The sequence below is a fragment of the Labrus bergylta genome, chromosome 9 (assembly GCF_963930695.1).
Source record: "Labrus bergylta chromosome 9, fLabBer1.1, whole genome shotgun sequence".
Classification (NCBI taxonomy): Eukaryota; Metazoa; Chordata; class Actinopteri; order Labriformes; family Labridae; genus Labrus; species Labrus bergylta.
This window is the reverse complement of record NC_089203.1, coordinates 24,930,736-24,955,926: the sequence shown is the minus strand read 5'-3', so window position 1 is coordinate 24,955,926 and position 25,191 is coordinate 24,930,736. Positions and strand designations below refer to the sequence as shown.

The 25,191-nt window shown below is 42.3% G+C and overlaps 1 protein-coding gene across 3 annotated transcripts in view; it reads right to left on the bottom strand.

The window, feature by feature from the left end:
- The window catches only part of LOC109987330 (transcription factor COE3), a 130,967-nt gene that overhangs the window by 83,243 nt on the left and 22,533 nt on the right, over positions 1 to 25,191 (bottom strand). For all 3 annotated transcript variants that reach the window (XM_029278156.2, XM_020638371.3, XM_020638370.3), the window contains exons 5-6: positions 19,581 to 19,654; positions 11,055 to 11,123 (exon numbers count right to left, since the gene is read on the bottom strand). In XM_029278156.2, coding sequence (XP_029133989.1) covers positions 11,055 to 11,123; positions 19,581 to 19,654 — 143 coding nt within the window. The remainder of the gene's footprint in view (positions 1 to 11,054; positions 11,124 to 19,580; positions 19,655 to 25,191) is intronic.

Below are 25,191 nucleotides of genomic sequence, written 5' to 3'. Positions count from 1 at the left end.
GCTGTTTCTACGAGAATTCAAAACAGATTGTCAGAAGAATACTTCTTTACAGCCTGTCAGTACAGTTATTCCTGTATGATTTTCTAATGAATGCTGCATCGATACTTCTGCAACAATTATTGTCTTCATGACTGAAATATCTCCCAACCGATTACCTCAAGTATGAGCTTTGTCAACAACGTTAAACAAAGTTTGATGACTCAAGTTTGACATAACATCAAAAGCCCGAACATATGATTTTTAATGTCATGTCAAAGCATCAATAGCAGAAACTAAAGTTACATTTCCTCCTGAAAGCATCCAAATGAATATAAACAGAAGCCTAAAGAAGGAGTCAAAAGGTGTTTTCCAACATGGCGGCATGTTTTGCCTTTACCGTCTGTAACCATGAACCAATCACCAGCAGTCTCCCCGTCCAATGGCAGGAGGCAGCAAAAGAGCTAAACAGACAGCTAACACACACAAAAACACATGGACACACACACACACACACACACACACACACACACACACACACACACACACAACCACAGACACTATCCCCTCCCCCACATCTGCTGGCGAGGCAGGAGCCCACGGATGGTCGTCCTTAATTAGCCACACCGCTCTCATATTCCTGATTAAACCGTGTGTGTGTGTGTGTGTGTGTGTGTGTGTGTGTGTGTGTGTGTGTGCGTGTGTGTGTGTGATGGAAGGTTATCAGTGCATTCTTAATTGGGAAAACACTTGAGTGATTACCAGGAGGGAGCGGGCGATCGAGCTTGAGAATGAGTGGCAGAAAGAGAGAGAGAGAGAGAGAGGAAATGTTCTAAATACAAACAGTTCTGACCAACAAAAAGCAAAAATAATCACACACCTGACACCTCTGACATCACTTTGTTGTTTGTACTGTACTGTTAGAGCTGAAGGCCCCTAAGGTAGACCGACAAAACACATTTATGTTTAACTCTTAAGTTGCAGCAACAGATGTGAGGGTCCACTTTGTGGCTTGGCAACGGAACCAAAAGAAGCTACGAGCTACAGTTTGTTAATTCATTTCTTATTCCATTTGATAGAAATAAAGCAATATAACCCTAACTCTCACATGAAGCTTAACTACAATGAATGATTTCCACTCTTACCATACCGACATTACTCGACTAAATAGTACAAATATATGTATTTGTGCAACTTGGAGGATTCGAATAAACAACATAAAGAGAAAAGGGAGGGGATTCAGTGAGCGATGAGTCCTCTAGTTGGTGGGAGAAATGCTGTTTACACCTGCAACCGTGTGTGTGTGTGTGTGTGTGTGTGTGTGTGTGTGTGTGTGTGTGTGTGTGTGTGTGTGTGTGTGTGTGTGTGTGTGTGTGTGCGTGTGTGTGTGTGTGTGTGTGCACATGTGTATGCACTGAGATTAACAAGATGATTTGCCTTGAGGGGGTGAAGTGCATGCTGGGAGGGGGATTTGGCGAGAGGAAGAAGGAAGAAGGGTTGGAGGGGTGCTTCCCAAAGTTCCCATGATATCCTGGGGAGCGCCCCCCCGCCATGGGTCTGGGTGGGGGGCAGGTGAGGGAAGGGGGTTTCCAGCAGAGCACCGCTGGATGTTGACAGTGAGGCGGCTAACGAAGCTGCAGGTGGTGATGTAATCACATTCAGACTTAATTCATCAATCCAATTAAGAGTCAACAGGAAGTGGGAACCAGCTGATGGCAGCAGATCGAGGGACGAGTTTTAGGTCTGGTCCTTTTTTGAACCAACACAACCGGATTCTGACTTATGATGCCTTCAAGGCCTTCAGATAAAATTGAGAGAAGGCTTTTGAATGCCTCCAAACTTTCTACTCCAAGGCTGTCATTTTTGGGGGGTTTGAATCGATGAGCTAGGAAGACTTTTGTGATTCCTTATCGACTAAAACATGAACAACTAAAGAGAACATTTTCCAAAGGTCACAACAAAAATCTGAAGTTTCAGCAGTTTTTGTGTCCCTCCCTGTGTCTAAGTCCATTACCAAGTCTACTCAGATAAAAAACAATTATAAAAGTCAGATCATCTCTAATTAAATGACCTATATTGTCAACTGTCCTGACATCATCACATCAGTTATGTGTACACGTAAATATTTGACATATCAGCTTTTTATGGAGCCAGAAGTGACCATATTTGGAGGACAGGGTTGATAAGTGTTACTCTACTTCTTTCTGGTCTATTTGACTCTAAATGGGAAGCACTTTTACTAAATGAGCATCATGCTGTATTTAAAAGACTTGAAACTACAGATGGAGATCATAAACTCAATAGGAAACATTTACTGAGGGAATTAATCAGCTGACAAATAGGACCACATATTATCATTTTCACCACCTGCTCGACATTAGAAAGAATGTGGGTTTAAGAAACGTCTGCTTTGGCTTCCCTTTTCAAACCAAGAGGCGACGTCCATCTCTTATAAATAGCGTCTGGTCTGGACTTCAGGTGGATGCCCCCATCACTGGCACAGCAGGAGAGTTCAACTCCAGCATCCACCTCCTCCCCTGTGGTAAATGGTACTGGACTCCCCGGGCCACTGAACATTTCTCCATGGATCACATCAAACCTCAGCAAGCCCCGAGGGCCCCGCAGGCCCCGGACTCCACCGGGGTCTAATGGAGACACCCAGACAGGTTACCTCTACTCACACAACTCCTGCTACCTTTCCTGCCCCAAACTGACACAGACACACACACACACACACACACACACACACACACACACACACACACACACACACACACATCTAAACTCTCAGACGCTGACTGTACAGGACAGGAGGAGGAGTCAGTCTTCTGTTTCTACTGAATGTAAACAGGGGACTAACTTCTGGAAATCAGTGTCAAAGATCATCATAAGACCTGATCACAGTGCTATATGCACACACAAACACACACGCACAAACGCACATGCACAAACACAACTTTTCCCGAAACTCAAGTCACAAAAAGTAAACAGGACACTAAAAAAAGGAACTGACTCTTAACCTTCTGACCTCCTATTTCTGCCAAAAAATCAACAGCAAAAAAAAAGCAAAAACTCTTCTACCAAACATAACACATCCATTTTTTTTAAACCAAGCGTCTGCCTGCTACAGGGCTGTGAACACAAAATGTCTGTGTTGTCAAACTGACTCGTGATTAGGTATTGACAAGCGAGGGTGATGATGTTTACCCATTTAGTCGATCAATTAATCAATCTTTATTTGAATAGCACCAATTCACAACAAGTGTTATCTCAGAACACTTTACAAAAAGCAGGTAAAAGACCTTTGCTATATTACAAAGACCGAGCGTCAATCCATAATGAGCACGGCATTAAACAAGATTTAGCAAAGTTACAGTGGCAAGGAAAACCCTCAATTTAAGAGACAGAACTCTTGGGCAATACCAAGCTCATGATGAACAGCCATCTGTCGATACTTTAGTAGACTAATCTTCACCATGCAAAATATAGGTTTTGATATTTGGTCTGCATGAAGCTTCAGAGTTTGAACTTCATACAAACTCAGTTAAGTTATCCTCTGATGGGAGATATCATTTAGGTGTGTCGTCATGTTTGTATCAAGTCAGAGTCCTCTCTCTCTCTCGTTGTGTGATTGTGTTTGTGAATAATTCAGTGTGTACATCAGGCCACCTGCTGCAGCCTCCAGCGTCCATTTATATTTCACAGCCCAACATCCTCCACAAACAAACACACAAAGTTAAATTCAGCTGGAGGTCAGTGGAGGTGTGTGTGTGTGTCACTCTTTTGAATACACATGGACTCTGAGGTCCAACTGGACAGAACTATCTGATGAACGTACAGACTTCTGACATTTTATAACGTATACATAACTTATTACAGATGTACGTTTTTTGAACAAGACATATAAATTGAATTTGATTGCAGCAGAGGTGACATTAATCTGACTTCAAATAGAAAAACCCCTAATCCTGGATTTCCCATCATGCAACTGTCTTGTGTCTTTCAAAGGAGGCTCCCTGTCTGGTAAACAGCCACAACTTCTATCTGACAAAAGCATAAAGTATTTTTCTTCTTCACTACACTTTAAGATGTTTAAATCGATTTTTGGGGGGTTTTTTTTACACTCAAGTCAGTGAATCAAAAATACTTCAACTTTAAAGTGATCTCTTCAATCTTATCATGATTGATCATTAAGTTGCACTTTCATATAAAATACTTACATAAAGTATAAATAATTGATTACATTATTACCACTATGTACCAAACCATTGATTGGGATTATTGAATATTGGTACAAATCTAATCCATCAGCAGCTTCTCTCAGAATCGATTTTCAAAAAAAAAAAAAGAAACTCACTATTCCAATCAGATCCCACTTTACCCATGATGCATTGCTCCTGCAGGTCCCCCATAAAACCACATCAACACGCTGTCGTCACAATCGACGTCCTTCAATAAACCTGAAACTTGGTCGATTCGCTGACCTGCGTGTTCCCACCGTCACCCACATCTTCCACTGAAATTACCCAGAAACCCCTGCAGCGACCTCCAGGCCTTCCTCCCCCTCTGGCTCTCCTAACCCTCATCCTCACCCCCCCCCCCCCCTTCCCCATCTCTCTCCTTTCAATTTGAGCCTCTCCTGCTCAGTAATGTCCTGCTTTTATTGTAAATCTATACTCTTAATCTGGCCGGCTCCGATGGGCCTCGCTCACCCGATCGATGGGCTACGATTGCTGGGAAGGGTCCACAGGGGCAGATAACCCTCCACTATCACCCCCACCACCACCTCCACCAACCACCCCCCCCCCCCCCCCCCCGTGGAGCTAACCCCCCATAGATTCCAACACACAAATTTACACAGAAACATGAATTGATTCAAACACGATGAGGCCGAGATCTCCTCAAAGAGATTTCAACACCAAAACGTTGGTGAAATATTTTCAAAAGTTTTGTGTGACTTCACTATTTGGGTTTGAATGTCCACAAACTTCTCATAGATTTACTTTTGTATTATTCTCTGTCTCGGTCGCTTATTCACTGTTATGATGATGCAACAAGGACTTTAAACCCGAGTCATTCCTGTCAGGTCGTCCTATGTGAGAACAACAAAGTGCCTGTAAGGGCTCAAACGACGGATGGCAATCGACCACTGTTGGACAGTTTTCTGAATGATCCATAGACTGTATAAAACATGGACGTTGTTTCAGTGATGTCACCCTCTGGTATCTGAATAGAAATATTGAAGCCCATCGATGGAAGTCCCCATATTGAAAATGCTCTCTCAACCTAACTTTCGGTCAGTCTACGACAAAGAGGGGGATCTGAGGCAGGCCTTTAGCCTCCGGACAAACAGCTGCAGCAACGCCCACTTGAAGTCATTTAAGTCAATACCGCTAACTATGCGTAACTCAATCCTTCATAGACGGACAGATGAGTTCTAAAAAATATCATCCCCATTCAGTGTGTGCTGATAAAGACATGAGCAATTCAGACCAAATCATTTTTTTTGTCCAGGTTCTAAGCATGTTTAATTTTATATTATTATTTTGTCACTTGTGTAAATACACATGTTAAGTGTGTGGTAAGTTGTTTTTAATATTTATTTGGTGTTTATTTATTAAACCCCCCCAGCCCTCGGCCACCCGACCAACAAGCTAGCTACCCCTTTAACTAGCAAAAAAATAAAAATAAACTTTTTGGAGTTACAGTGAGTTATAGTTTAAGGGCCTTTCAGATAACTCAAGTACTTCACTTGCCTACAGTAGGAGCAGAGACCTGTGAGGAGTTATCATTGTTGTTTCCTCCTGAATCGTCCCTTTAAATCAGACCTTCCTCTCGCTCTGCTGACGCTCGCTCCGCAGCTTCTCTGCTCCCTCGAGACGATTAAACAGCTTAACGGGGGGGGACAAAGACAGCGTGCAGGATTCTGTTTCTGCAAATGATGATTTATTCTCAAAACAAGAAACACGTAAATAAAATGAGATCACACGATCAGCCTTGACTTTCCTCTTAAGTTCACCTTAAAGTCGTTCAGGTGGCAGAAAAAAGAAAGACAGTTAAATCACCTGCAGTGTGTTTATTATCAACAGGGAGGGGGCCGATGGGAAATGTAGTTTTTATGTTAAGAAACGTATGCAGTTTGTTTATGAAGCGTCTTTATCTTTTTAAGGATACATGTGTTAATACCAGCTGTTCAGATCCTCCCTCTTATTTGTAGTGTAATGTTTAAAGGTTAAAGGTCACCCTCCATCACTCTAACTCACCTCTGTGCAGGTGACATCAAAGCTGTAAATGGTGTTAGAGAACAAGTGTTGATCTAAAGGGGTGGGGGGGGTGGGGGGGGGGTCCTGACCTCCATGTAAGGCTCGGCCATTAAAAGAGGAGGGTGATGGTCAGACAGCTGGGGAGGGGGGGGGGGGGGGGAGGAGAGGGGGGGAGTGGAGTGGAGGAGAGGAGAGGGGAGGGGAGGTGTGTTCTGGGTAATTAGAGCTCGGCCCCCTCGTACGCTCTGACACTGTGGGGGGATTTATTGCCCCCGCTCGGGCGACTTGTCCACCCATCTAATTGCAATATTAGCGTGTAATAACGGCCGAGTTACGGCGATCCGTCAGCGCCGCGTTCTGCTGCCTCGGCAGGATTTCAGCCATTAACGGGTGCAGGCAGGAAACAAAGCGACCTCTGAGAGGAGCATCAGCGCACATTTATATTCACACACACACACACACACACACACACACACACACACACACACACACACACACACACACACACACACACACACACACACACACACACACACACACACACACACACACACACACACACACACACACACACACACACACAGGCCTGTTAGTGACCGACAGCACCTGAGCATCTGAGCTTCAGTTGCAGATTCTAGTGCTTAAAGAGGACCCAGTTTCTTGGAGTTAAAGGGTCACGTCACCTAAATTACCAGGATATCTAGCTCCCTTTTACATTTTAGCGTATCTCTGAGATTTCAGCAGCTTTTTTTTGTTGCAGAGTGAAGGAACATAGAGTTCATATTTCTGCTCACAGCTCAGGGCAGAGATTAGTTACGAGTCAGTATTAAAACTGCTTGTTTAATTGAGATTGTTTAAGGGGGCACTTAACACTTGACACAGTTGCCCCGTACCATTCTGGCCTGCACTCACATTTCTCCAGGCCCAACCAAGCCTGAGCACAGTCACCTCATGTACATACATCATACCCATACATGAAGTACCGCCGGAGTGCGCTGGAACCAACTTCTTTTTTTTTTTTTCCAAGTGAGGAAATAGAATAATTGCAGTTTGAATAATCCGGTCACACTTTTTTTTGGAGTGGTTTAAGATTCAATGATCTGCATGTCATGCAAGAGAGAGATTACAAACAAACACAATGGTCATACATCATTTAGACATTCAAGGTGGCTTGATCGATTCAAAATGTCAACTCTATCCACCTTAAAACGTCTGTCAGCTGTCAAATAGCAGCTATAGACTGAATCAGGGTGGCAGGGTGAATTTTCTCTTGTCTAACAAAAGATTTGACTGTAACTTTACTGACTTTGTTGCTCATTATGAGTCATTTCGGTCAGACACACTGCTCTAACACTCCTGGATTTCGCGATTATGCAAGGCAGGGATCGATTATACGTCATGTCCACGTTTCTTTTCCGGTCCTCGTGCTCATGCGTCAGCAACCTTACCGTGTGGAGGCACACCTCTTTCACCATGCCAGGGCCACGGAGGTGTACCATGCTTGTGCAGCGTACAGATCACTCACATTAGTCACACTTACTGGACTTTGGGGGTCAAACGTGCTTGAGCACAGTAGAGATTAGTGTGAGTGTGCTCTTAAAGCGTAGTCTGAGAGAAGTGACAGCATCCTGTGGTTAAGATAACACAGAAGAAACTTTGTATCTATGAATGACTTCAAAAAATAAGATACTAATAAGTTTAACAGTTCTTGTGTAGTAAAGAATTAAAATACGGCAAAGAGGAGACGGCGGATAAACAATCAGTGAATATCAGCATGAAACATCACAACGATCAAATTTCCACACAAAAGCTTGAATAACAATGAATGAATCTGGGTGTGTTGGTGTGTGTGTGTGTTGGTGTGTGTGTGTGTGTGTGTGTGTGTGTGTGTCACTTTGATTTACCTATCTGAGGCGTGAATTCACAACATTAAACTGTTTTACTGTAGCTGCAGAGCGACATCATTTGCATGATGGGTCACTAAACACACTAAACCCACCCCCCCCTCCAGCCCTAAGTTTAGTGTGTGTGTGTGTGTGTGTGTGTGTGTGTGTGTGTGTGTGTGTGTATCACAGGGGGGGTCACAGTAATAAATCCTCCATTTCTTAACAGGCTCTAAAATGCGGAGAAACAAGCAGAGCTGCAGTAAATCACACACACAGACTGACAGAGTGTGTGTGTCTGCACATATATGTGTGTGTGGGCATTAATATGCACACAATAACTGGGTGTCTGTCAGTGTGTGTGTGTGTATTCCCTTGGTTAGTGGACTGGTGTCGGTGTCCTGTTTCGTCCTAATTAAAGCAGCTCAGAAACAAGGAATGGAGACAGAAAATGATTTCAGACATTTTACAGCAGCGGCAAAGTTTCTCCTGAATGTTACACAACCTGATGTTACAACAAAGATAACACATAAAACTACGCTGCTGCTGTAAACCACAACACCCTGTGAAAGAGATCAAAGTGAAGGGATCAGGTGTGTGGTCATTTTTTCATTCTTTCCCAGCTAGCTTCCTCACTGAATCTTCACACACAGAAATGAATCTTCTTCCTGGACAATGATAAACACACCTTCCCTCTCCTCAGTGACCTGCACTTTAACAACACCAGAAAACCGGACTTTGAAGTCCTTCATGATCCATGCAGAATATTAATCTTACCTCCATGTTGACCCAAGACCACAAGCTTCTTTCCATCAGCAGCTAAAGCCTGCTTTATACTTCTGCATTGAATCCTCGCCAATCTAACCAAATCTGTCAAGTCTGCTGGCCAATATCTGAAAGTGTATTTCCTCATCCAGATCTCTCTATGGCCAAACAATTGCAATAAAAATCCCCCGTCCCCTGCCTGAACTGATGCAGCAGCCATACACTCCAGACACTTCATCTCCTCCGATGTCTCCTCGTTTTTCTTCTTTGCAATAACTGAGTAAAATCGACTGCTGATCAAAACTGATCAGCTGCATCTTCAACATGAAACGCTTCAACTTAACACAACTCTGACATCTGAAAGACAAACCCAGGAGAGAAACAAACTAAATATACTCAGCTCCAAGCTACAAAGTACAAATGTTTTACTGTGGTCTCATGAACACACATGAGTTTATCACACAGGCTTCTTTGGGGGGGGGGGGGTCCAACCATGGACTAAAAATATCACTTTGTTATATAGGTATGAAATTAAAATAACAGAAAATCTAAACAATTTCCAAATACAGATTACGAGGTAATACAAGTACTGTAAAAATATTTTTTTCGATGAAACACAGGACAGTCTTTGTACCCACAATGCCTTGTGTCTATACATGTTGATGGAGGTGTTAGAGTTGGACGTATAGAATCCATCTCATGTGTGAGAGGACACACAGAGAGGTGACAAAAACTCTAAAAACACCCATCAGACACACACGTACACAAAACACACACACACACCTTGAGGTGAGAGGACACAGGGTGTGTGTGTAGTGTGTTCATATGTGCTTAGGTGTGTGTGTGTAGGTGTGTGCGGTATATACATCATGGTGTGGATGAAATCTCCATTCTGGTGTGTACCAACATGAGTGCACTGTATGCATTGTGTCTTATATGTAAGGTGTGTTTATGTTTATTGTTGTTTATTGTTGTGTATCACCTTGTTTGTGTCCTGGCTGTAGTCCAAAGCTTCTCTAACGAGCCAACATGGAGTTGATACTGAACCCCCTCTACTCCTGACCTCCTCTGAGGTCATCAGTTACCCCCGCTGTCACTGACCAATCATGGCCGGGCGTTGTGACAGAGAGACGCTGACTCCAAGGACACGGGGGCGGAGGGATTAGATTGGCGAGGACGAGCGCGGCGTTAATAAAAGGAGTATGACGCTGAAGTTTGGAGCAGTCTGATTGGCTAACAGAGTTCATATTCACTTTCAGAAGGTTTCTCGTGGTTTCTGTCTGATATTCAATCAGACAGAACGAATCAAAGTCAGAGCAGCAGTTTGTTTCAGACGTATGTGGCAGAAGTAACACAGTCTACAATGATTATGTTTTTTTTCTTTTTTATCACAAACTGCATCGAAAGTCATTTCAAATGTGCTTTAAGGTGACATTCTGCAATATTTTGGAGTGAAATGAATATGAGAAAAATACTCTGAAACCCTAAAAGAGAGACTGTCACACTTGAGGCCCAAAGTCTCACTCCTTTTAAGTGTCACATATCTGCCATATCTCATCTCATCACACCTCAGTGTCCGGATCTGCATCTCAGAATTCAGGCTGTCATGGACAATTTCCTTTTAGCACCTTGGTGTTTATCAAATTATTTTGAAAAAACAGAAAAGACCATGAGAAATGGTCACTCACGAGCCTTAAGTCAGCCTTTAGTTTACCTTTATTTGTAAAAGAAAAAAGTTGATCAACATTGACAGAATAACATCTCTGCCACAGGTTTCAAGTTTATTTAAAGCCGTAGAAGACGATGATCCTGATCAGCTGATTCAGAGAAGACAACAGTTCATGATGAAAAATATCCAACAACAAAACTCGTCTACAGCGAGAAAAAAAAGGTGAACCGTGAACAAATCAGAGAGAGTAAGATCTTAAACATGAAAGTGAGTCACACCCAGAAGCTTTTCTTACAAAGTTGACTGCTTTGAAAATAAACCTTTCACAATTTGAGCTCCTGATGTAAAATGAACGTCCTGAACTGAGCCATAAAAAACCATGAATCAAACAGTGTTTGGGTGTGTGTGTGTGTGTGTGTGTGTGTTCAGCATAAGTAAGTAGACACACAGCATAAACAGAGAGAGAGAAAGAGAAGCCATTAAAAAGTGAGGTCCTACCTGTCGATGATTACGGGGTCAGAGGGCGTCTCGTTGCGGTTTCCACAGCTCTTCTTGTCACAACACCGACTGAAAGAGAGAACGACACAGATCAGGTGAGTTCAGGGAGTTTATCATAAAAACAAACACTTTACTTAAACACACAAGTTTAACACACAAGAAAAAGAGCAACACAAAGAGACAAAGACACAAAAAGAGAGCGCTAACTTTAGCATGTTGCTGCTTCAACAACAGCAGCAGCTACCGTTTATTTTGTAGCACTCGACATGTTTCACTTGAACTGACTTTATTTTTTTCTTTTGCTGTCACTAGTTTTAAAAATGTAAATAAAAAATAAATTGATACTCATAGATAACACTGCAAAACTATTCATCCTGTGAAGTCCTTTCTAGGTTTGTAAATAATCTGACTGAAGCCCCTCTCTGTCCAAAACAGAGGGAAACAAAAAAACTTTACAGGGAATGAAACTATTTCTGACAAAAAGACGACCAAGACGGACGTTTTTTGCAGAGAGCACATTCACGCATTAACAATAATAGTTTGTAAAGTGTCCCATCAGGAATCCCATTAATACACATTCACACACCGCCAACAAAGCAGCAGGAGCAAGGGTTGGGGTTAAGTGTTGGAAATGTGGCTTCAGGAGCTGGGGATCGAACCCCAGACCTTCCTGTTGAGAGATGACCAACTCTTCCACTGAGCCACAGCTGCCCCAGAGGGACATAATGATGCAAAGGCATGCATATTTTGTTGAAACAAAAACTGAGACTTAAAAGCAAATTCTCAAATCAATAAAGTTCAACAAAATCAATAACAAACAGACAGTTCAAACTTAAAGGCCTGTAGCTTTTCTTTGAGGAACATGGACGCCACAAACTTCCCCATAACTGTTTTATTATTAACTAGTTCCCTCGTGGAAACATTCAAGAAAGCCCACAAAATAAAGAGTATATCTTCAAAATGCCAACTTTTATTTTATTAAAAGTAGTCCTGTTATCTCTTCACACAAACACAGTCACACAAAACAAACTCTCTCTCTCTCTCTCTCTCTCTCTCTCTCTCTCTCTCTCTCTCTCTCTCTCTCTCTCTCTCTCTCTCTCCAGCTGGGTGCAGTCCAAGCCAAGGTCACTAACAGTTGGACGACGCCCAGCGATGGAGGCATCATTGTGGACCCCCCCCCCCCCCCCCCCCATCCCCCACCTGACCCCCGGCACCGTAGCCCCTGACAACCAGCCAGCCAACCGGACAGCTGCTTGCCAAACGGCCGTCCAGGTAGCCAGAGGGCAAATTGACCACCGAGCGTTTTCATCGAGTCCAACATGAAACTGGACCAAAAAAGGAGCTGCTCCCCTTTTCTGTGGAGGCATCCGCAGGGAGAGCGTGAGGGAAGGGAAGGAGCGCTGGGTTTATATCTCAGCTCTGCAGGGGGCAGGTGGAGCTAAAACAGGCCTGTGGTGGGCAGGGTCAGTGTGGCATGTTTAACAGCGGAGGATCGAGTCCAGTACATTAATATCCATCAAACAAACCTGCTGCATGGTCTGAGTGATGAAGTGTTTGAATGTGCTGCGTGTCAAGACGGCCGGAGGCTGTCAGTGAATATTTGGAAACCTAAATACTAAATGTTGCTGCTTCTTTTAAAGCCCATCCAGGGTCAGATAGTGCAAAAGAGTTTATCTGAATAAAAATGATCCAGTTATTGGTAATCCAGTCTTTTTCGACCATGGATCAGGATTGGATCTACCTGATCCAGGAAGAGACATTTAAGGATTACCAAATCTAGATTACCAGAACTTTAAAGGGGACTTCACACTTCCACAAACACACAGAAAGATCATCATAGCTGCTTTAAATGAAATATCTAATGTTTGATGTCGATGCTTTTTTAAAAATCCTTCATGTTTTAAAATCCTAATGTGTACCTCGTCTACTCTGCCACTGAAGCAAAACATCTTTCTAGGGCTAAATATATTTCAGAAAAGGTTAAAAAAAAAAAAGAAGAAGTTTTGTTTGACCAAGAACATAAATATAATAATAATAATGCTTTCTTTAAAAATATAACTTCATGCTAAAGACACATGAACACACTTGTAAATTAAACTGATTCTGATTTAAAATGTCTGCTGTGTCATTTAAGATCAAGAGTTTTAAACTGTGGTGTTTCTGATTTGATGGTTTCTTACACTCAGTCACGTTCAGCCTCAAAGGGAAACTTTCACACTTCAATTTAACCTCCAATGAGACAGAAATGTGCGAGGTTTGTCAAAATTCATTCATGACACTAAACATCGGTGATCTGAAATGTAAATGTGACGGAATCCTTCGTTAAAAACAACTAAACTACCCTGACACGATAACCCGACAAGCTGCTCTGCACCATCCATCCGCGTCCCCCCTCATCGCTGTGAGGGTCATTAACATATCTTCCGGTAATTCTTAAGAATTAATCATATTGCATCTGACCCGCGACGTCCAATTACGCTCCTGCGTCGGCCCCACGCTGGCCTGAATCAAATTGCCATTTGACAAACAAGCGTCAAATCGAGGCTGCGAATGCCAAATGAGACGCGTTATGAATCATTTATCGCGCCGTTTGATCTCTAAGTAGAGAAAAATCAGAAACTAAGCACTGTGTTTGTGTCTGAATGGATAGTGTGTGATTGTGTGCGTGTATGTGTGTGTGTTTGTGTGTGACTGTTGCCATAGAACGCGCCACAATAATTTATTCCCCCAGCTACTTGGAACCATTAGTGAAAGTTCCAGGAGACCAATTAGCATTGGAAACCCACTGGTGCTGCTGTGGTGACAACCTCCTCCAAACTGCCAAAGAAGTGTTATAAACAAACCGGACCCCAGGAGCACTGCCGGGGCCCCTCCAGGGACCCGGGGCCCCTTTCCAAAGACGAAAACAAACCTTGGCTGAGCGTCCACAATATCGCCTTAATGACGTTTCCCCCCGGGCCGCAAACAGGCTAACACCACGGCCGGCTAATGACTGAGAGGAACAACACACAGACCTGAGAGGAGTGTGAAGCTCCAAGTGTGTGTGTGTGTGTGTGTGTGTGTGTGTGTGTGTGTGTGTGTGTGTGTGTGTGAGGTTAAAAAAACAGTAAAAATAAAACAAACAGTGTGTGTTTGTGTTGTTTTTGGTGCTGTCACTCATTTTGGCGCAGAGATTTCTCATCGGCGCTACAGAACCTGGAAGCGTCTCAGGTCGCAGTGCATCCACATCACACAGACACACACACACACGCATCACACACACACACACACACTTAAGGCCTTAAAATAATTCAGCCACAGGAGCCAGTTTGGCCGACGAGGCTCAGTCAGGCCACACAGGCATCATTACCGCTGGCTGCCCCTCCTCGGCCACTTCAGACGTCTCCACAAGTGGAATCTACTTAAAGCACAAAGAGAAGGTTTGTCTGCGCCGCACTATCACACACTCACAATAAAAAAAATAAAAAAAACATTGAGCCAGCCCTTCAAAGGCTCCCAGAGGGCCATGCAGTGCGGCGTCAGAGGCCGGCACTCGGATCACAGCGTCCAGATAACCGGGCCGACAGCACAGGGCTCACTTTCAAAGGGCAAGTGTTGTAATTACCCCAAGGCTCTGAAACGTTCCGGCAGCCAGGCTCGATGATTCGCTCTGCCTGCCAGCAGCCGGCGAGCCAGCACCGCCTGGCCGGGACCACGCTTTCCCTCTCGGTGAGCGTGGCAGCAGGTTTTTCTCAGCATTGCCCCGAGCCTGGCAGCCAGCAAGGGAGCGAGGTGTCGGCGAGGCAAGGCGAGGAAAGCGGCCTAGAGCTGGCGAGCCTCTGGGAGCCCGCTGGCGCCGCCAGTGTGCCAACCTGGCTGCCACCGCCGCGCCTGCTCACTGGTTTGTGATTTGGTAGTTTTGGAAAGCAGCACGGTCCCGTTTAAGAATGGTTAATGTGCCGCAATAGCAAGATGGAGAGGTCACAGCTGACACACGCTGACACACACAAACACACACACACACACACAGCGAAAAAGCTGCAGAAGAGTGGATTTGTTTTGGGCAATATTTGCAGGAAGAGAGCCAGATTCATCATGTCCTACTGCTCCGAAAAAGTGAATCTTCTTATAAACTTCAGCTGTCACAAAGTACAACATTCCCGCTCTCCAAGATGGAGTCATTTAGTTTGTTTTGCAATTTATTCTACAGCTGTTTGTATGACACTTTAGGCTTTCTGAAGAGTTGTGCACATTTTTCATTCCTAATTCAACAAACGTGGCGGAAACTTTTTTTATTGAACTGATGCTTCGTTAAGCCATCTTTGACGTCTCTTTAAGAAAAACAAGGTAGCGTCTGTTTCAAGGTACCGTTTGGCTTCTACTTTCCATTTTAAAGGTACCCTAAGTGTCTGTTTTTTTTATGCTCTCTACCAGATTATAAATCATTTATAAGTTACCATTCAATATCTGTTTTCTCCCTTTCTAACACTTTCTGTCGTTTTAGCCCTCTGGAGGCAGATTTCTTCTCTTACAGCAAAAGACTTTCTTGAGGATCCACTAAAGTGTCAATCAATCTTTATTTGTTTACCGTCAACTCACAACAAGTGTTATCTCGAGACACTTTACAAAAAGCAGGTAAAAGACCTCACTCTTTGTTATTTAATATTACAAAAGAGCAGGTGTCTGTTTTTTTTTTTGCTGTCTATGACTGCTTCAGGTTCCACTGCACTCAGATCTTCTGTGTCTGAAACTCGTGGTCAGGAGGGTTTTGAGGGAACCCCTTATGCAACGGTTTTCTAATTTGCATGTGGTCAGGTGATGTTAAGGAACCCTTGAGAATGTGTTTCTTTTTTTCCTTTCTGTTTTGTGCGATGTTCATGTACTTCTTAGTATCTCTTTCTTTCTTTAGTGTAACGAGAAAGAACTGTTTTGCTTTTTTCTTACCCATGGTTAGATTTGCTAAGTATCGATGAGCATATCATTTCTTTCTTTCTTACATGGTCTGAGGTCTGTTTGAAGGAACCCTTACGTCTACGTTCTCTTTCTCACATCATGATGAGAATGTTTGGAGTTATCTGTTCTTATTTTATCTAACACTTTGTAAGGGTCTGAGTTCAGGAACCTTAAGCATCAGTTGTTTTTCTTAAACCTGGTTGTTGTTTTAACCGATACCATTTAATGCCTGGCTCATAAACACCTTGCACAGGTTAATAAACGTAGAGTGGGGTAACCTACAGTATTTAGAGTCAAACCCTGGCCTCATCAGGATTGCGTGTATGCTTCATGAAGTACAGCACATAACCTTTTATCGGTGTAGGTTCAGAGAGTGGAGCAGAACAGACTTTTTTCCTGGGGTGTTCCTTCACCTGTACTTTCTGACACAGGTGTTACACCTGAAAGGTGCAGCCTGCTAAGTGTGATCCAGGTAGACAAACCAACAGGGACGCCCATAAAGACGAGCTCACCTGGGATGGACGGAGACAGACAGGGACGGAAAGAATGATCTGTGTCTCATTAACGAATGGAAACACAGCATCCATCAGGGAGAGCTGTTAATAATCTCACTTAATCACGACTGAAGCTCAGAAACAAACACACACACACACACACACACACACACACACACACACACACACACACACACACAGGCCATTGTGTACATTTTATCACAGGAATCTTACAGAGGATTAAAACTCGCTGATAAAAGTCAGAGGAGTGAGTGAGGACAAACTGTTGTTACAAACACAGCTCCCTGCTCCAAAACAAACCTAAATCTGTGCAACAACTTTAATCCAAAAGTCAACGACGACTCTCACTGTTAGAAAAATGATTGACTCAGCAACCTCCAACATGTCTGCCTTTAACCAGTTAACTTCATATTAATATACATTTATGGACCGGTATAGGTTATATTTAGATTCACTCCAGTCATCAAACATCATATTTAAACAAGATGTTAATGAGTAACCAGTGATGTCAGTGATCATGGACAGAGATTTTTCCAGTTTAGCATCTGACTGATTCTGACCTTCGTTTTGAATACTATGAAAATAAAAATACCGTCAAATCCTGTTTCTTTCAATTCAAACAACTCTCCAAAATAAGAGCCTTCCTCTCTCCCACTGGTTTGCTCAGTTATCCATCACTTCTCATTTAGATTATTGTGATGCACAGTTGCAGATATCAGTCAGAGCTGCCTCCACTGACTTCAACAAGTTCCTGCTGATTTCCTTTTTCTATTTTTTTTCTGCTTTATCTGTGAAGCACTTTGTAACTTTGTTAAGAAAAGTGCAACATATATGATATGTGATATCTCAACCAGTTCATTGTAAACCTACACTTCAACACTCCCAGTTCATTCTACACATCTACCAGTTAAATCTAACATATAAAATCAAAATCTTGAGCCAGTTCCCCCAAACTGGGACCAGTTTGATGAGAAACCAGTTCGGTCATTTTTAATCAGACATGATCTTTGTAAATTTAGAAGAAGAAGCATGTTATCTCCAAAAAACATGTTGAGAAAAACAAAACACCAGCCTGTTTGTGTGTGTGTGTGTGTGTGTGTGTGTGTGTGTGTGTGTGTGTGTGTGTGTGTGTGTGTGTGTGTGTGTGTGTGTGTGTAATATTTTTATCCTCCTCCTCCTCTTCCCTCCTGTCTGAGCAGTAAAAGCATTAACTCTCAGACAGCAGCAGAGACACGCAGGGCAGGAAACGTGTTGATTGCTGTGATGAACGACGACAAACCAACAGCTGCTCTTTTTTTCTCTTACAGATACACACACACAAACACACACACACAAACACACTACACAAACACACACACACACACACACACACACACACACACACACACACACACACAGGTGTTGTCATGATACCTTCTGTGAGTGTAGAATATCTACAGTGATAACTGAATCATCTTTTTGCTCATTTATTGATACATTTTTTTTAAATATTTATTTTAGTTTACTCACTTTTCAGATTAATATTTTACATTAAACACGGATGTTAACTACAACCTAGGGGATCCATTTTTGGGGATTACCCCTGTGGATTACCTCATCCTGCAGCAGTGAAACAGGCTGTAATGTCAGCAACTATTCATTGATGGATCAAAGCGTGTCCACCGAAAGTTGTTTTTGCCACTGACAGGCTCAGATTGTTATTCTAAGTATCTGATAACATTAACAGACAGGATCCCTATGGTTACGTTTTCAGTACTAAGTATGTAGTTCACTTCTTCCCGGGGTAGATCACCATGGTAACTAATGCTGAACACCTAGCATGCTCCGGAGCAGGTTACGGTCTGCTTAAGAGATCAACCTGAAATTCCGCCTATCGACCAATCAGATCTCTTTATAGTGGAGCTCTGTGAGATGATCGTGAGAGGGGAGGAGGGAGAGAGACCGACAAACACTCTGTGTGTCCCGTGTGATTTTACATTATCTTACATTTCTTCAAGTGATTTTGATTTATCAGGTTGATAAGCAGCTTTGTGTGATCTCTAAAGTCAGGATTAGTGAAGCCAGCGATCACATTGATACTCTGGGTATGTTGAACTGGCTTCATCGTAAAGGCTCCAGGAGTTACTTCTCTTCTGCTGTGTCAGTTATTTTAGATATTTTTCTGTGTTCTAGTGTGTAACATAAATATTGCATCTAGTACCAAGGGTTAATTTAAAATACCATCGTTTATTAAATCAAACTTACCAACCAATCAAGGCAGAGGTAGACCAGCACCTCCCTTGTTCTGTGAGGTAAAATGACTGATTTTGTCAATGTAGTCTGGTGTGTTTGTAGAGAGTGATGTAACAGCTGATCCTGCTTAAAATCATCTTCCTCTTTTAAAAAAAAAAAAGGTTAATCTCTGTAGGGATCCTTTCTGTAATGTTCTCAGAAAATTAGAATAACAATCTGAACCTGTCTGTGACAGAAATAACTTTTAGTCGAGGTTTTCTTTGCACTGTTATCGTTTGCAGTGTGATAGCTGAGTTGTTTGATTTCTGGTGTGAAAATTAGATCAGATTCAATATTTAAAAGATTATTTTGTTTTACATAAAGAGTATACCCACTGAACTTTATTGTCTTTACATGGGAGTTCATGTGCTGAAGGTGTGTTAAAGGTGTAACGGCAGTACTGATCGCACCATGTAACACCAAAACATAACATGTTGTCTTGATCTTCTTGCGCTGACAGTCCAAGACATGACAGCCACACTGTTAACACAAACACACACACAGACACTTCCTTCCTGTGCAGCATAATTAACACCCTACACACACACACACACACACACACAGCACTGTACATTCATCAACAAAACCATTCCAACCTCCAACAACACATACACATACAGTGTGACTATATTGCACGCTGCTCTGATTAAATCCTTTGTATACGATTCTAGATATTTCAGATCACCTGGAAACTAAAATGTAAAAGTTCCCAGCTCGACTGCAGCCAGGTCTCCTGCCACACAGCCACCTGGCAGCTGAGAAGCTCCTGCGAGGCAATAATCAGGGTTTGTTATGGCCCGTGTCTTACCTGCACATGATCTCGTGGGTGAGGAGGACACGACACATCTCTGGGTTCTTGTCCTGACCTTCATACAGGATGGGCTGAGGAGACACACACAGACACACACACACACACACACACACACACACAGGTCAGACGAAATATAAACCAGTTTAAAGAATCCATATTAACCAGTTTTGTTTTTTCATATCTATACCACTTTACTTTACATTGAAACTACTTTATAAACAAATGTACTGAGAAACCAGTTTACCCATAAGCTAAACCAATTAATAGTATATTTCAAGCGATTTACTCAAACCAGTGTAAACCAGTTTAGAAATACACTTTCATTTTTTAAACCAGGGTGTCAAAACGTTTATTTTTTTTAAATGAATGTGTATGTAACGTCTGTGGCTTTTGAAGCCTCAAGGGGACGCCTCCTCATTGGTGTCATTTTTGAAAATTAGGGTTAGTTTAGTTAAACAGTTTAGAGTAACTAAGCTGGTTTTGTGAGTTTGTGAACCAGTTTAAACCCCATTTTCTTTTCTTTTTTTCACACTTCACCTACATATTATATTCATTAGGATTAAGATAAACCAGTTTAGTGCAGGTGGGACCAGTTCAGAGTGTGAATAAACCTGAGCTGGTATTCCCTTTTATTTTGTTCCCGAAAAACAAAGTCAAAGATGGCCGCCAACCACAAACCCGACTCCCCTCCTCCTTCCCTCTCGGTGGTCTCAGCCTCCTCCGGCCTTCCCAGAATTCCCTGCCAGATGGCGGGCGGCGCCCCAGGATGAAGCCCCCCCCTCCTCACCCCCACCGAGCTGTCATGTCAGCGTCCGGATGACGGATGACCGCTGAGTGTGTGTATGTGTATGTGTTTCTTTTTGTAATGCCCCTGGTGGTTGCAAATGAACTCCAGTAAGTAAGTGTGTGTGTGTGTGTGTGTGTGTGTGTGTGTGTGTGTGTGTGTGTGTGTGTGTGTGTGTGTGAGTGCGTGTGTTTGTGTGCGCGCATCCTTCCCTCTATTCCTACAATGACCTACCACTACCTCATCCACCTTTATAGTCAAAACAGACCTCCGCCCTACACACACACACACACACACACACACACACACACACACACACACACACACACACACACACACACACACACACACACACACACACACACACACACACACACACACACACACACACACACACACACACACACCTGGGGGACAATACTTTTAGGATAACGACCTCTCCTGCATTATTGATCCCGGTCCTGGCTCTGTTCCTCTGGATTAAAACGCTCCAGTTTGACCAGCAGGGATTGCATCAGACACACACACATTACTCAACAATAACACACACATATACACACACACATATACACACACACAGTCTGTGTGTAGATTTGGAGGTCAATATTTATACATCATCATTCCTGATGCAAGAATCCCACCAGTGTGTGATTGTATGTCTACTTTTAAGACAGTTTTTGTGTCCACATTCAGCAGTGAGCCTGTGCTTTTTATTTCTATCTCTGTGAGGACCAGCTGCAGGTAAACACTGTGAGGACCAGCTGCAGGTAAACACTGTGAGGACCAATAAGTGAGGAAACTTTTTGAGAAAGTGGAGACGTTATGGAAAGTAAGACAAGTGTTTGAGAGATTGTTGCTCAAGGACATAGTCTCTTAAGTGGGAACATTTAAACAAATTGTGGATATTTTAGATCATTTATTGGAGATTTGGGAACTTTTATTGGGAACTGTTTTGACTATTAATTGGAAAAATAGGAATGTTTTTTGGTTTTTCTGAAAAAACTCAGAACTTGACAGATCTCTCTGAGGGACATTGAGATTTATTCATTAAGACTTAAAGAAATGAAAAGGCTGTTCTGGTGGGTCCCAATGTCTCATCGTTCAATAGGGACCAGAGGTCATGGCTTGAGAAAGAGGAATTCATTATTTGAAAATTGAAAAATATTCTAAATTCAAAAACAGCTCAGTGAAAGTGGAGACCTTGAAGATACTGTGTAAAAAGTGTGGATAGTTTTGATGAAATCAGTACATTTTGGAAAACTGACACAATGTTTGGAAGGCAAGGACATTAGTGAATAAAAACAGTTTCTGAATGTGAGAAAAGTTTTCCGGAGGTCTTGAGAGGAAGAGAAAGTTTTTGCAACGTGAGAAAATGTTTTGGAATGTAAAGATAATTTTTAAAAGGCAGAATGTTAAAAAAAAAAAAAAGGACCGAAATTTTTAGGGGAAAACAAGTGAAGTGAGGACTTGTGTGAGTTAGTTTTACAAGTTGTAGTCGATTATGATGATCTTTTGTAAAATTGTTTTTTTTTTTTTTTTAGAAGGCGGAGTTAGTGAGAGTTAAATATTGCAATTTTTAAAAACCATTTGGATACTGTTTTTATCCAGAAAGTGAAAACAAATCATAAAAGTCAGGACCTGTTTGGACACTCAAATCGCCAAAAAGTGAAGACCATCTTTTTTTAATTGTGAAAAATTCACGATATTTTGTGAAACGTGAGGATGGTTTGACTTCCTCTTTTGACATAAAGTTCAACCAGAGCTATGACAGCAGCAGTCACACTGAGACCCTCAGACTGTTAGACTATATAAAGGTCGAGTCGGGGTCCTCGTGTGAGGTGAGGGTCTCTCCACAGTTTAATCTGCATTAATGCACCTCTGACTCGCTCTGACTCTGGGACTCTGACGGCCCTTGACGGGGTCTTATCGATCTGTGGGGACTCCAGTCAACCCGTCTGTCAGCTCTGACTGCCTACCAATGGAGTGTCGAGTAGTGGGAGGTGAAGGTGTGTGTGTGTGTGTGTGTGTCTGTGTGTGTGTGTTTGTGTGTCACAGAGGAGGACGTGTCAGGATTATTGTCTCCTGTGTGCCGTCGCTGTGCCACATTAGAGCGTATTGATCGGTTTCCACGGCTGACGCTTTGTTGAGGAGCCGCTCGGTACATCGATCGGTGACATGCCGACAGGCTCGAACCAAAAGGGGAGGGGGGGGTTATAAGATGATGATATGGGGGGGGATGTATCTAAGGGGAAAGGTGGAGGGTTATACAAGTGTACATGATTCATATGACTTTATTTGATGTTTATGGGGGATAATAATTACATACTAAAAATCTGTTTTCCCCCCAAACAACAAAGAACCAGTTTCACTGTACGTCTGCAGGTTTTATTCATTTATTATTCTGCAGTTTTGTTTGGAAGATTGCATCAGGAAAGTACAAAATGTACTTTTGATCAAAGTCCTGCATCATAATCTATTTAAAGGTACTTTTTTTAAATCTAGTTTCAGTGCATTTGCTTCCTAAATAAAGTGTTGTTTTAAAAAGGAAGTGTTCCAATATATGGTTACAGGTTGGTTTCTACTGAGTGCAGTTAACTCTACAGGAACTTGAACACCTGTATTACACATTTACACCCCTACCTATATTTTACATTTTAATTTATCTGAGACTTTATTAACAAATGTTAAGCTACAAATGTGGATGTATACTTCTTTTATCCATCCATGCATCTACCCATCTATCTAGCCATCCATCCAACTATGGCTGACAGAGGTAGCTGCCTAGCTGTAAACTTGAGTTTTGGTTGTAAAAAGGTATTGCACAAAAAAGTAATGTCATTGAATTATCACTGATAATTGTCAGGAATTTTGCAGTAAAATATCAGCAGTTATTCTCTTGCATAATCATAATCAAGTCTTATGATGCTGTACTGTAGAGGGCCAATGGTAACTGGTTACATAACTTTGGCAAAAGCAGGGTATTGTTCTATTGAACTTAGGGCTGGAGAATGAGGGGTTTACATGACCACAATATAAACTCATCTAGCCATGGACCAGTGTCTTCTGTACCAGTCGTGCATATAGCCATAACATACATGATGCAGACAGAGCAGGGAGTAAGGAATGGGGAAATTATCATAGTATCTAAAAGTGTTTTTTAGTGTTCTTATTTAAACGGTTAAACTGAGGCTTTAAGGGCAGCAGGAGAATCTGGAGCTGAGTGAACTGCAGGAATGAAGCGAGGAGGTCGACTGGCAGGACGGACTGAAATATGAAAATATTTGGGGTTGTTTTTTTGTTTTTTTTCTTGGCAGAGAAAGCTTTCACAGGTTCAGATCCCACACAGGGGTTCTGAGTGAGTGAAAACCGGAAAGGTGGGAGGAACAGGAGGATCTGGAGTCAGCTAAAGAACGAGCTGCACGGCTGGAAAGGAAAACATATCAGAGCTGTGAGAGTTTAAGAAAGGAGGAGGGGAGGAGGAGGACGGGTTAAGAGGAGACTTTTTCTTGTAAAAAAAGAGATGTTTCTAAGGGTTAGGTGAAGTTACAGAGTGTAAGGAAAGAGTCTGGGGCTGTAAGGAGGAAAGATTTGTTTGATTAAATGTTTAATAATTGGGCTTGTGTGAGGTGAGGGCAGGTTTCTCGAGTCACAGTGGGTCAGAGTAAATTAGTGGTTTTAGTTGGCTTTCTTAGGTGGAAACCAGCTGAGCTTCTGCAAAAGTACTCAGGGTTCGAGAAATATTTCCAGTTTGCAAAACATCTTAAAATATGGACGCTCAGAGTAGACATTTATTTAAGGCTTACTCACGCTTCCCTGGTGTGGAGTCTGCAAAGTGACACATTACTCCTATTATTAACGTTGGTAAGAAAGTTGTTCCGTTAAATAACCGAACGCTAATACCAAAATCTAACCCCTATTATTATGAAATCCTGACATTGCTTCCAAACCACTCAGTCATTATCAGCTCACTGTAACTTTCCCCTCACTTTAGGAACTGTCCTCTGTGAGCAGTGAGCCCTGATCCTGATGCTCTCCGTCTGCACTCTGTTCTTTTCCCTCCATTCTTCTTTAACACCTTCAACTTTGCATGATTGTCTTTTTCAAATTCAATAACCCTGCTCAGTGTATCTGCACATCACATCACCTTTACACCCCTGTACAATATGCTTATATATTAACACCAAATAAATTAACAGTAATTACATTTTAGTGTATAATTCAATATTTCTAAGTAGTGTTTTTTGAGGTATATATTTCACCCTTCTAGCATAAGGGTTTATTAACTGTGCATTTCATTTTCCAGTGCTGCATTTTTGCTCTGAAAAGCTGCCGTAACACAACAATTTATCAGTTTAGGATCAATCTAGAACATAAACCTGTCCGATATCAATCTTTCTTTTGTGTAGCGTTATCGCACATTTAAAGAAAACTCCTGTCTGCGTCATTTTTACGCACGACACCATGGTGGGACTACGAGGGGAAACAAACATGTAAAAACTGTCCGCAATAAGGCGATAAAACAGAAGCATGTTTAGGTTAACTGTGAGAAAAGAGTGTAGAAACAGAGAGCGACGTCTGACCCACATCAAAAGATTGTTCAAATGTCAACAGATGTTGAAAATGTGAGAGACCCCACACATGACGACAAATAATCATGGATGAAACAGTTTTGTTCCTGTAGTGTGTGGTGGGCTGATTTGGTCACGTCATTGCTCTCTACACACTCTTTATGTTTATTCAACAACATCCAGAGTCCTGACACTCAAAACTGGAAAACCTTCTGAAATTTCCATCGTCAAACACGACTTTAGGGTAAACAAACAT